Source organism: Odontesthes bonariensis, chromosome 2 (genome assembly GCF_027942865.1).
Source record: "Odontesthes bonariensis isolate fOdoBon6 chromosome 2, fOdoBon6.hap1, whole genome shotgun sequence".
In the NCBI taxonomy this organism is placed as follows: Eukaryota; Metazoa; Chordata; class Actinopteri; order Atheriniformes; family Atherinopsidae; genus Odontesthes; species Odontesthes bonariensis.
In genome coordinates, this window is record NC_134507.1 from 24,830,106 (window position 1) to 24,843,465 (window position 13,360).

A 13,360-nucleotide genomic window follows, 5' to 3' on the forward strand; every position below is an offset into this window, starting at 1 on the left:
ATGTGAGTCATCATGTTTAGATAATTGTGAGGCAGGAATGTGCACGTCCACGTCTGACGTGACGCTCCCACAGTCTCCGCTTTCACCACGCCGGCGCACGAGAGGGAGAAAAAAAAGCCCCCAAAACACAGAGAGGTATTAAAAAGAAAAAAATTCCTCCGTCAGAGCACCTCTCAGCCAAAAAGCCAGAGTCCTGGTGGATCGGGGGAGGAGACGAGGTGAGGGTGGAGCGGGTGGGGGTGTGCTGTCAATCACATGTTGGAGAGTCCCGCCCCCCTCATTAGGAAGGTAAACAATAAAAAGAGCCGATGAGAGACGTGACCAGGCAACACCAGAGCGGGGCAGGCTGGGTAACCAGAGACGCAGGAACAAACAAAACACCCTGCAGCCACTCACAGCCCCCCCCCCCCCCCCCCCCCCCCAACACACAGGCCCCGCCCCTTCAATCAGTGAGAGAGGCAGAGAGAGGTTAAAGACTCACAGGAGTGTGTTCAACTCACATTCAGATAAAGCTCGCAGTGCACACCAGCGGTAACCATGTGAGTCTGCACAAGGCGCACAAGAATGCGCCGGTTCAAATCCCCGTGACCCCCCCCGGCCCGCGCTCTCCGAGGCGAAATTTATTCAAGGGAGCAAAGTGGTCCGAAGCCACGGCGACAGCGTCCGGCGTGCAGCTGCACGCCTCGTTTTCTGTTCGACAGCGTCGCGTTAGAGGATCTGATCCACGGCGTCACGAGCCGAGACGCCGACACCTTTAAAACGCCAAAATATAAACGCGCTCCCCACCGTTCCTTTGTTTTTTACCCCTCCTCTGCGCTCTGCCCTCTCTGCCTCTTGTTCTTCTGCAAAAAGGCCCCCGAAAGCTGGTTTTGGCCGGAGTCCAAGTGGAATCAAGAGACAAAAAGTGTCACCAGAGAAGAAGAAAGCCGACAGGACAGGACGGGAAAACGGCAGATAGCCAATCCTGTCACATCCAAAACGTTTGTGCGTTCGAGACAAATGTTTGGTGATCAGATCCTCGGTTTAAAAGGAATTAAGAGCCAACGTTTCCATCCAAACTGCTTCCTGTTTGAAAGGTTATCTTAAATAATGTGTAAAATTCAGTTTGAGCTAAACATCGAACCCTGAACTGAACTGGTTCAGAGTGAATAAAGAAGTCACATGACTGTAATAAACAGTCATTTCACCTGGTTATGTCATTTATGGGAGTTTAAAACAAAAAAAGATCGACTTCAAACACTTTTTCTGTGAATCTGAGGACGGTTTTTAGGGGATATTCAACTTCAAATTCTCAGAGAAAGCATCTGAAAACGTAACTAAACTCACGTTCTCGACCCACAAGAATCGTTGATGTTCAGGAAGGAAAGTTCGGTTTCACCGCAGCTCTTAATGAGCGATTAAAGTGTCGGAAACTCGGTTCCAACTTTACAGAAGAAGAACAAGTGGTCAGAGCGTTCAGAAAGTGAGACGTGAACGTGAACAAAAAGATAAAAGCAGCCTGTAGCGTCACGTTGGCTTCACTGCAAAGATGCAGGAGGAGATTTTACATGTTGTAAAGACCCACTTTTAGCCTGAAAATCAGCAGAATCGTCTCCTCTGCGTGGGACGCTCGTTTCCTGAATCCTTGTTATCGTCGGTTCCAGTCAACTCGCCCCCCTGAAAGAGTCGGCGACATCATCAAAAGTTGCCCATGTGATAGGATTGCACAGTGCACCTAATCAATCAGGGTCTGTGGCGCACCGCCCCGATGTGTTACAAAGCCCAAATAGATTTACAAATGACGTGTGTGTGTGTGCGTGTGTGTGTGTAGGGATAAGCTCCTGCATAGGATTACATATTGATTTTAAACATATAAAAAAGCTTATCATATCAAACCGTAACAGGAAAAAACTCGGAGACCCGACTATGCATAAATCCCTTTTAGAAGGCGAGAGGGCGTCCACTTTAAAACACGCACACACAAACGCACACGAAACCGCCGCTTGAAGTGAGCCAAGACGCAGCTGGGTGTGTGTGCGCGTGCACAGGTGTGAATCTGTAAGCAGATAAAGAGGGCATAGTGGATCAATTCTGTGGCAGGGAGATGAGAGCGTGGCATACAGATGGCATTTTCCCGCCTGGCATTACACCAAGACGCTTCGAGGAGGCGGCCATCAGTGAGTGCGCTCACATCCACGCCGGCCTCAAAGTCTCCGCCCGTCCACGGATATTTGAACCCGCCTGTTAGAAAATGACATCACATGTTCGCTTCCACGAGTCATGACTTACATTCTTACATTATTTGCTCTCTGATAGTCGGATTGATCTTAATTTTATTTCCAAACTCGTGCTTTTCGCCTCATTTTTCTTCAGAAAAAATACTGAATATTTCCACCGGTGACTGTCTTCTGCAGCTTTTACATGTTTATCTCATCTTATGTGGCGCTAAAATGGTGGTTTACCAACAAACTTTATATTTTGTCACAGTATCAGCTTCCAAGTGGATTTTACCTGATATGAGCAGGTTGGCACGATTTAGGGGAAAATAAATGAAATCACGACTTGGTTATCTAAGAAAATCCAAACAAATTACTGACGTCGAACAACTAGAAATCCAACTAAATTAAATAAAAATACAAGTCTACATGACTGAACACTTGTTTCTTCAATAGTAAAGTTAAATAGAATAAATAAGAAAATAAAAATAAATTTTTTGCTTACACGGGGACATTTGAGACAGTTTGTATAATCAGAAAAGAAAACTTTAGATGATTTGTTTGAACCCTCTGGGGTCGAGGCTTTGATTACAGGCTATAATCTGACGTTCTTTAACTACTTTTGATTTTACCTTTAAAACTTTGCCTCGTTTGGCGTCTTTACAGTTATTTTTACATTTTGACGCAACCGTATTAACACATTGGGTCTAAAATCACAACAAAACAACCACAGCGAGAGCTTCAACGTTCAGGAAAATTAATTATTTATCACAAGTCTGGTTTTAATTCGGTTTATAGTTTCAACACAAGTTGAAACGGAGCATCATGGAGGCGGCGTCTCGCTGCCACCTCATCTTAAATAATTGGTCATGTGATTTGGACGCCATCTGTTTGATGTACCAACTTTAACTCTCTCTGTTCTACGTCTGATAGCTCGAAAATCCCGCCGTACCACAGAGGTTCTTTCTGTTCACCATCACCTCCACCTGTTCCTCGCTGCTCTCTGTAAAGTCACGTGACCGTAAACGCTGTGAAAAGAGAGAATGAGCCGTGATGTCCGCACTGACATCAGGATTAGATTAAAGGTGCAGCTCTGAACACGAGGCGCGTGTTTGTCTTTATTACTTCCTGTTTGGAGCTTTAACGCAGACGGCGGCGGCCAGTAAAAACCTTCCATAAACAAAGAGATCACTCTCAAGATTGATTTGTTTTTTTCTATTTTTATCCAAACAGACTTTGTGTCATTCAGAGAGCTGGAAGGAGGGGACAGATGGGGAGGTGTGCTCGCTTGTCTGCAGGTGTATATTCTTCTCAGCAGGGTGTGTGTGTGTGTGTGTGTGCAGTTGTATCTCACAGACGTGTGTTTTCTTCTCTCATCTCTGTCTGTCTGTGTCATTGACTGACCAACCAAATCAGCAATTACTCGCACTCCCGACCATCGCTCAATAGACCTGCCCAAGCACCAAATAGGAGCTGCACACACACTGGCAGAAAAGAGCCGGCGTACAGGTGGACACATGAACACACCTGTGAGACGCAGACACACAGAGACAGACAGATCCCGGCGCTCAGAACCATCTGTGGCTGCTGCAGAAAGGCAGAGCCTGTGAATGTTAAGTGGCTCCCTTAGGGAGGAAAATAAGGCCGACTGATAAGTTAGTCAGCTGCAAATCCAACAAGTCCACATGAAGGCGGAGAGGACGGCGGTGACACGACACACACCACCTCTCCACCTCCACTCGCACACTATCTCTGCTCTCACACCTATCTGATGTGCACAGAAGTGTGCACTCACAGGGACTCACAGCCACACTTTAAACAGCAACACGAGCCAGAAAAGTTCAAGACTTTGCAGGAATAAATGAAGAAGAGAGAGAAGGGAAATCAACCTGGACGCAGGCAGAGTTGCCCCAGCTTTGATACCCCCCTCCCCCTCTGCTCGGCCCACCTCTTTTCTTGCTAATTACAATTGATTTATTATGGACCTGGTAGCTTATCAGTTGCCCGGTGAAATTACAATGGCGGTCCGAAGGCTGGGAGGAGAAGGAGGGTTTGTGGGAAGGAGGCGGCGGTGGTCAATGTCGAATAGCAAAATCAATTAGCATTGATTGGCAAAAGGTTCATTTTGCCAAAGAGGACGCAGTCGAAGGGGATTAAACTTCCCTGGCCCTCCGACAACTTTGATACGACACAATGGCTGTTTTTCTGGCCGCGGTGTCGCTAACAAGCTTTCAATAATAAAAACCGCCGTCTCTCCACCACACAAACCAACTCTGAATGCAGCTGTGGCCGGATTTTAAATCAGGCTGCGGCCAGTCGGGTCCGGCTGAGAAACAGATAGCATTGATCAAGTATCAGGGAGTCAAATCCCTGGAAAGCTCGCATCTTAATCCTCATCAAGAAGAGGACGCAGAATTCAAATCATCCTGCTTCCGGCCCTCAAAGAAGGCTGATCAGCTACCAACAGCTGTACAGAAGAAGAGTGATTTATCACTTTATTCCAACTTAAACTCCCTTTAGTCTCTCGTGGCTCCTGAATAATGCAACACGCAAAAGGACGGTTGTGTTTTCAAACCGCTAACAGACACAGAATGAGGTTTTTCATACATTTTACCGTAACATATGTGTGTGTCTTACCCTCGATGGCCAGCATGGCTCTCAGCTCTCTGTTCAGCAGTTCGAATCGTCTCTCCAGATCGTGCTCTTTCTCCCTGTGGCAAGTTAGAGAAAAACACACACACACAGTCAGACACGCACAGAACAAAGTTCATCAATATGTTAATGACTAAATCATTAAGTACTTAAAGAAACCTGCAATAAACATCGATTCGGCCACTCGCCTGGACCTTCTCCTGCTTCACATTAATCTACTGCACATAACTGATACTCATAGAGCGCTCACACAGCCCTGGGTCAGAAACGGCAATCCGAGAGAAGGTGAAAATGTGTATCCGTGGACGAGTGTGTATGCGGTACAAATTGAATTCTTTCCTCTTTCAGCCATATTAAAAAATGAGCTAATTCGGTCCCTAATAGAATTTGTCCTTCACAGGCACCTTTTCTCCTCACCCCCACAAAGAGGGAACAGAAAGGGCTAATAATCAGCCCTTCTGTCAATTGGCCACTTTAAAAGCCTCCCCTTTCCCACGATATAATGTGATTATGAATACTTCAATCTCTCCTCCACTCGCACGCTTTGAAATCCCGACGAATGGAGAAAAGGGCGGGCGTGCCAGTGCGAGTGTGCGCCTCCACCTGTCGCAACCGGCCGCATACAAAGAGGGACCGCAGATAGAGTCGCGATCGCCGCGTTTCTATTGATTTCATATCCCTTCCACATGTAAATCAATAGACAGAGGGGGGCTGAATGTGGTGTTAAGTACACGCCGGCCACGTGTGGATTCAACGAGTTTGAACGCTGACGTTTTCAGCGCGTCTTAATGAAGGAAAGCAGGTGTTCACAGACGTTAAAGGCTGCTGTAATTCAGTGAAATAAAAAGGTGCACGTACAGCAGAGAGAGCTGGTTCTGCCTCCTGATGAGGGCGTTCTTCTTGTTGACCAGCATGAACCACTCCTGCATCATGGCCTCCTCCTCCTCCTTGTTGTTGCCTGGAAAAGTGACACAAACAAGACTTCAGTGACATCACACGGTTAAAAATGAAAGAGAGCCCACGAATCTCCCGGCTGCTGCAGAGTCAGCACGTCCACCTGATGTTTATGTAACTCGTCCGTGTTCCCTGTGCAAACACTCACATACTTCACACCGCGTCTCCACAACGTCAATACGGCTTCAACCGGGGCGGGATTAACTCGCCGATTATTGTCGAGCGCCTTTACAGAGTGAAGCCTCTCACTGTAGGGCAATACATATCCCACCAATCACTCAGCGGGCCTTCAAAATAACAGCGTAATACCTGCTCAGCACACACACAGCTAGCAAGGCTCAGATGCATGGCTAATGTCGGCTTTACCAGCCTGAGGCTACAGCTCTGTAACTTACAAGCTGATACACATCCAATAGATGTCCTGCACTTTGTGTCTGACCTGCACTTTGACTCCCAACGGGCATCTTTTGGCCACTAAACTATAAAAAAAAAGAAAAACATAAATAACAAAATGATCCGAAACATGTTAGAGGATCAGCACCTGTGGATCCTCCCACATCCCAAAGCCTTCTTGTTAAAGCCTCCTGGTGATAAGGTTGGAAAACGGAGGTAAAACTGCTCCTTCTTTTGTGTTTATATCCCGATTCAACCCAAAAATAGATTCCATTTGGTGTTCACTTTTAAATCTCATGATTTAGACACTTAAATAAAATTTAATCCTAATTCAAACTACGACTTGGATGTTTCGTGCATGAATAAACAGGAGTCGGATCGGCCCGTGAGCATTGAGGTCAGTTAATCGGACCCTCGGTACGTCCGTGAAGAGAAGAAACGGGTGAAAACACGAGATGAGGGATGATTTCAGGGCTGATGTTATTATCTTTCAGTGTTTTTCCTCCTTTATTCAACAGCTGGAAAAGCACAACGGGCATCATAAAAGAATTAAGACCTTAGTTTCTCTTTTAAGGACTCAAAGTAAAGATGATTTTGTGCCACATTCAAGACAAAACCTCGAATACGATGACGGCCAATAAATAAATGTGAAAGTATTTTCAATCACATCCACACACAGCTGTGGAGGTGCTGCGGCGGCGCGTCACTGATGACAAAAGGGGTTTGTACGAGTGTGTGCACGTTTGTGATACTCTGAGCTGGCAGATGTATGTAATTTCATTTAGGAGGCGGCGAGAGGAGAAGGAGGGGGGGCGAGAGGAAAGGAGAACGAGCAAATGAAAGGAAGCGGCGGGATTTAGCAGAATCGGGGGCTCGTGGATTACTGTAGTCAACTTTGAAATGGACGACACTCAGAGGGGGGATAAAGCCTGTGCTGACAGGTCATTGTGCTGCCTCGAAGTCAAATAAAACAAGCAAATAATAATGGCAAATATTAAGCTCCTGTGACATTGTGGCGAGGCGGGTTGGAAGACGAGGGGGGATTATAAAGCTATATCCCCCACCGTTAGCCAGCCAGCAGCTACCAGCCAGCCGCAATTCATGAAAGGATGGAGGAGGAAGGCAGGGAGGTCAGAGGGAAGATAGGAGAAAGGAGACGAGGGGGGACAAAAGGAGGTAAAGGAAGGGTAAAAGGAAGGAGAAAGGGAGAGACAGCTGCTCAGCATCCTTCCTTCATTCAACCTTTACAGAGCTAAACTCCGACCTCCAGAAGCCACCTGACTCCTAAAGAGACGGGATTTAGATCCATAAAGTAAAGATTTTACCAGAAAAAAATGGTGTTTTTATATCATTCACTGAACAATAAATCATTATTACACCTTTTATCAGTCAAATTATTTATTATATGCTCAAGTTCCGTATTTATTTAGTCTAAAGTCAAAAAGCTCTATATTAGCAGCTACATTACGCAACACAACCTAAAAAGACTTGAGAGCAACGTCTGCTCGAGCTCTAATGAAAAGCCGGGGTTCGATTCCAACGGAAACGTCACTTTTTCTCTGAAGTGTTTCCATTTGCTCAGCTGTGACGAGCGCCGCCGTATGTTTAGAGCAACAACGGGAAAAAAAACCTGCTGAATGTTGTGTGAAGACAAATGGTGTAAATATCCCTGGCAAGCAGCAGCTGACACTGTCTGTGAATCCAGCCTTGGCTCTGAGACGCTGCGGCTCCATGCTGGCTCTCAGGGGGCCATCTTGGATCAAAGCATCTGGCAGTTTGGCAGGTTACATTCTGGGTCTCGCTGCCCGCCTTACACGCCACTTCTCAGCGCTCAACACGGCGCAAACAGGCCAAACTCTGCCGAGGCTGAAGCAAAAAATTTGGCACCGACGCCATGTTTGATCAGGACATCAAAGGGTAAGTGAAATATGCCTGATGGAGATACACAGGGTCGCCTCACTCGCAGGAGACTTTATCATCATTAATATCATGTTTAGTGTCACCTCAGCTATCAACGTGGCTGCGGCAGCGAGAAAAACAGGAGATAAAATCAAGTCAGACGCACACAGAGCCGAGATACAACCGATAGACGTATTCCAACAACCCCTCAATCTGATTGCTCCTTCCTCTCGTTTCACTCGGTCCCCCAAACAAACACGACCAGGACGGGATGAAACAAACTGCGACGTGTGGACCGAGATCCTTCAGGCATAAAGAAAAGGCTGGTTAGCATAAGTCAGCGAGGGCTTCTGCGAATCCAGAGGAGAGATAGTAAGAAAGAGAAATAAAGAAAGAAAGAAAGAGAGGGTGAAAAGACAGAGTGAGCCTCTGTAGCCAAATAAGATTAAGATAGCCATCTGGGCCACTGTTCCATTCAGTGTAGATAGGAATAAAGAAACCCACCCCGAGGTGGTCAAACTGCGGCTGCTGCGGCTGGTTTTCTGCTTCAATAAGAGATCTCACCAAACACACAAACGTATGATTTCACTTTGTAAATACTAATAAAGTTTCAGCAGGTTAACACCAGGGATTAGAGACATCTGACCTCAAAATTTACAACCTTTTACAGCCGACTGGTGACTGAAAGCCTCCACAAACGGCTGCACTTTGCAGTTTTTATTACAAATTCTCTGAAATATTAGTTTCATGAATGCTTTTTAATCTAGAAAAAGGTCAGAGAGTGGTCGCAATTTCCCAAAATCTTAAATGAGGTGCTGAAATTAGTCAAATTAGACTTAATTTTTTAAGTAAACCTGCTGTAAAAACATAAATATTTATGATGAATAAAAATATATTGAAACGATTAACTAATAAAACAATGTTTTTTGAATTAGCAGAGGTCAACACGGCCTTTTATTTGAATATCATGAATTACAGTATGAACCGGCTTCCTGGAACGTCTCCTCTTTGTGCCTTGAAGGAGTTCGGATAACAGGAAAATGAATGGAACAGAAAGAGAAACGCATTAAAAAGCTGTGATCACAGCACATTCATCTCATTTCTTATCCCACCATTTTGTCTTTTAATCCAATAGCTGCTAATCCAATTTGTCTATCGGACATGTATAAAGGCGGGGAGGAGGAGGAGGAGGAGGAGGAGGAGATGGAGGAGGAGGAGGAGGAGGAGGAGATGGAGCTCAACTTGTCTTCTTGTGCTCAAGTCACTTTCTCAATTGCGGTGTGTTTAAGTCCTGAGCTTGTTTCTGTGCGTCCGACGGCCGGGACCGTCTGATATCAGCGGGGATCAGGGAAGATGAAAGCCGAAGACACATGAAAGGAAAGGAGGGAAGAGGGAATAAAAAGAACAGGATGAACATTGTTTCCTGTGATTAGGTAAGAGCTCGTTAAAAAGCTGTCACTGCGGCGGCGTGAATATGCATGAAAGGGGCCGGCCTAATCAGAGGGGTCTGTGGCGAGGACCGAAGGGGGGTGGGGGGTGTAAGCGGCCTGCTGAAGACTTGATTTAATTAATGTGAGTAGAGGAGCGTCTCGTTAGGAAGACGAAGGAGAGAGGGAAGCATAAAAAAATGATCAAAACCCTCAAAAAAGGTGGAGATGTTCAGATGCCCCCCCCCCTCCACCTTTAAAAAGCTGAATCACATTTTTGTTATTCAAAGCAAAACAATTCACAACTCTGTAATATTACACTCCTGATGTGCGTAACCCCCCCCTCCTTCCTCCTGTTTTTGTGATTCCTCTCTTCTATTCGCCGCCGCTCTCTCCTGAAGTGGTCCTGAGGGCTATTTCATTTCCAGGGAGTCTTGGACGAGGCCTTTTTAGTCGCCCTCAATGGCACAATGGTCCTGGCGTATAGAGCAGATTCCTGCTTTATTGAACCTGTGTATAACGTCTGCTGAATGGAACACATTAACCGTTTCACACTCTCACCCCCCCTCCCCAGACAGAAGAGGGAGAAGAGTAAAATACGAGAGAAAAAGGAGGAAAAGTCCTCTCACACTGCGGCACAATGAGTGCCTTTTCCACTGGTGTCATTTGTCAACCACTGCTTGTTTTACAACTCACAAAAGGTGAAGAGAAAGAAGAAGAAGAAGACGTGAGAGTGGAGAGTGATGGATGAATTGGATCATTTCTATAAATATATATATATCACATCAATACAACTTAATTAAGGTGTTTAAGCTCAAAGATTTTTGTTTCCAGTATCAATAATTACAGGAAATGTGATTAATGTTGGACATGGATACTGATATAAACTAGATTCACACCCTCTCACATATAAAGACAAATGTCAGAGTTTTAAGACTCCAGATTTCGGAGCGTCTCTATTTCTCAGATTATTTCCCATCATGCACCTGGTGGAAACTCTTCTCAACAATTAGCAGCTTTTGGCCACAGTGCAGGTGAAACGTCGTAGAGACATAATGCAGTTAATCAGTTAGCCTCGTCACCACGGCAACCAGAGCGTCGCTGAATGGCAAAATCTCAAGATAACATTAAATAAGTTTGATTATTCCCTAAAATCGTGCGTCGTGTGGCCATCTTAAAGGATAAGACCGTTTTTTTGACATTGGGCCCTTGATTTCACATTATAACATGATGTTCTACTCACCCCTGCTTGTTGTTGGTCATTTGGAGCTGTTCCGAAGATATTCGCGAGGCGTCTGGCTGCTCTCTTGAGATATTCGGCCATGAAACGGTTTCCTATGGGCAAGCTCATACAGGCACAAACTATGCTGTTTATAATTTATTAATTACTGTACACTAGCACTGATAACGTGGAGGTGCGTCGCTTACTTAAAAAAATCCGGGTTACTAATTTTGAATTTTAGCCGAATGAATAAATAGGCAGCAGGTCTGTGGTAGTAGCACCACGATGACGTCAGTAACACCCACTTTACGACAAAAAAATCAAAATTACAATAACCCGGATTTTTTTAAGTAAGCGACGCACCTCCACGTTATCAGTGCTAGTGTAGAGTAATTAATAAATTATAAACAGCATAGTTTGTGCCTGTATAAACTTGCCCATAGGAAACCGTTTCATGGCCGAATATCTCAAGAGAGCAGCCAGACGCCTCGCGAATATCTTCGGAACAGCTCCAAATCTTCAACAACAAGCAGGGGTGAGTAGAACATCATGTTATAATGTGAAATCAAGGGCCCAATGTCAAAAAACCGATCTTATCCTTTAAGGGTAGATCCACCTGTGACGATGGTCATTAATCTTTTCTAAAATTCTGACCCTCGGTGTTGGGCGTCTCTCTTTTCTCTTCATAACTGACGAGCTTTTCGATGACAACAACACAAAGTCGTTACTCATAAACAGCACAGAGGCAGTTTGTTTGATAAAATGATGCCACAAATACACACAGCACCCGACTCTGCAGGTCAAAAATATCTAAAACTAGCATCTGTTCCATCCCTCACCCTGTTAGAGGTTTAGCCTTCAGCCAGGCCTGCATTATGAAGAACAACTTGTTCTTAATCAGCACAGTTACACACAGTTGAGTAGAGCTACGGTTGATGGGACATTCAACTGGACACAGACATTGTTCCATAATACAGAGACTGTGTGAGACGTTCAGCTGCTTCCTCTGTGGGAGATCATCGCACATGTAAGTACAGCTGAAGTCTCTGCTCAGATGTCGTCTTTAAGTTACTTAAATGGTGATTTTGTCAGACGAGGCTGCAGATATAAAATCAGGATTTTATTAGAGCAGAGCGGCGGTCTGGAAACGCTTTCAGTGACCACAAGTTACCACAGTTTTAATTAGCGACTTTTCTTTTTTACTGACTCGTCTGTTTGAATAAAAGTCTGAAATTCAAAACTGAAACGCTGACGGGGGAATGAAGAAAAACCTCATCACCATCTACACGCACACACCCAGATTCATCCATGTACAACTTATCAAGCTAAATGATCTGGATCTGAACATTAGTTCTTAAACTGAACTTTGCTGATTTTTACTTTACATGCAGTTGATGAACTGAACAGTTTTATTCATCATTAACAGGAAAGTCTTAATCAGAATAAAGTCAAATTAAATCTGAGTTTAATTAGTCTTTTTTTCTTCTATGAAGCGTTAAAATGTCTGCTGAATGGTGTCCACGATCGTTTGTGAGTAACGCTGGAAATAAGCCTCGTGGATGTTTGTAAAAGGAGATTTAGAGATCCCAAACTCATGACAGAATGAATAAAAACCACGTTGGTCCACAGCAGGAAACGTTGATCTCTTCAGTCACTACATCACGGCGTTCACTTCCATGCATTCCCTCACCGTCTCCAATGGTTTGGGTTTAAAATATATAAAAGCTTAAGGTTTAAATGTTTTAATACTCATGGATTTCTGCCACTCATTCGGGCTGCTGCTCTACAGCTTACAGATATGTAGCCAGCCCACAATTAACAGCCGTGGATTATCTTTTAAAGTGAGAGGTCTTTTCTCTACTTTTACTGACTTTAAGCTGCATCTTTTCTTACTAAAAACATCCAGAGGTGCGTTTTCTTTGTCTCTGAACAACTTCTGGACAAAACTCAACCAATAACTGGTCTCTGTTTAAATAGTTTCGACTGTTGTCATGAGCACCGTTTAAGGAGGTGATGAACCCAGGAAGGTAGAAAGTGGGCCTGTGGGAGCCTTTTTTAATGAGCAGTGTACATTTTTCCAGCTCCGTTCTTGTGTCACTGTTTGAACTTCTGATATTTGTTCTAACACATAACCTCCTGTCAACATTTCATTTCAAACAAGCTCAAACCTCCTTTTCTCTTGTTTGCCGACTCTCTTGCATACACCGAAACAGAAGCAAGCGCATTTGACCGCAGAGCTAACAGCAGATCAGACACCAGACACCTCTCATACCTCCGGTTCTGAGGTTAAGGTGGGGTGTGAGCTCGGGCAAACACTTCACATAATAGACCGACTCTGGAGATCAAACGTTCACATTCGGAGTTTCATTCTGCGCACACACACAAATAGAGACTTAAATAAAGGGATGAAGAGCGTATTTGCACAAGAAGACATGCATGACATGTTCTCTCTATTGGAACCTTTTCAATTAAATGTGCAGCTGGGTTTTAAACTCAAATATTTAATCTTCTGACATCAAAAAAAGGGACTAAACTGCGGTCAGATTTGAAGAAAGCAAAGGCCGTTCCTGGAGTATTTTTCCATCCGTCTAACACAACCAGCCAAGACATGAAAATCA

At 44.7% G+C, this 13,360-nt stretch overlaps 1 protein-coding gene across 7 annotated transcripts in view; it reads right to left on the reverse strand.

Annotated features, from left to right (window-relative positions):
* Positions 1-13,360, reverse strand: part of ehbp1 (EH domain binding protein 1) — a 145,498-nt gene that overhangs the window by 2,988 nt on the left and 129,150 nt on the right. For all 7 annotated transcript variants that reach the window (XM_075480445.1, XM_075480444.1, XM_075480448.1 and 4 more), the window contains 2 exons: positions 5,706-5,805; positions 4,833-4,906 (listed from right to left, as the gene is read on the reverse strand). In XM_075480445.1, coding sequence (XP_075336560.1) covers positions 4,833-4,906; positions 5,706-5,805 — 174 coding nt within the window. The remainder of the gene's footprint in view (positions 1-4,832; positions 4,907-5,705; positions 5,806-13,360) is intronic.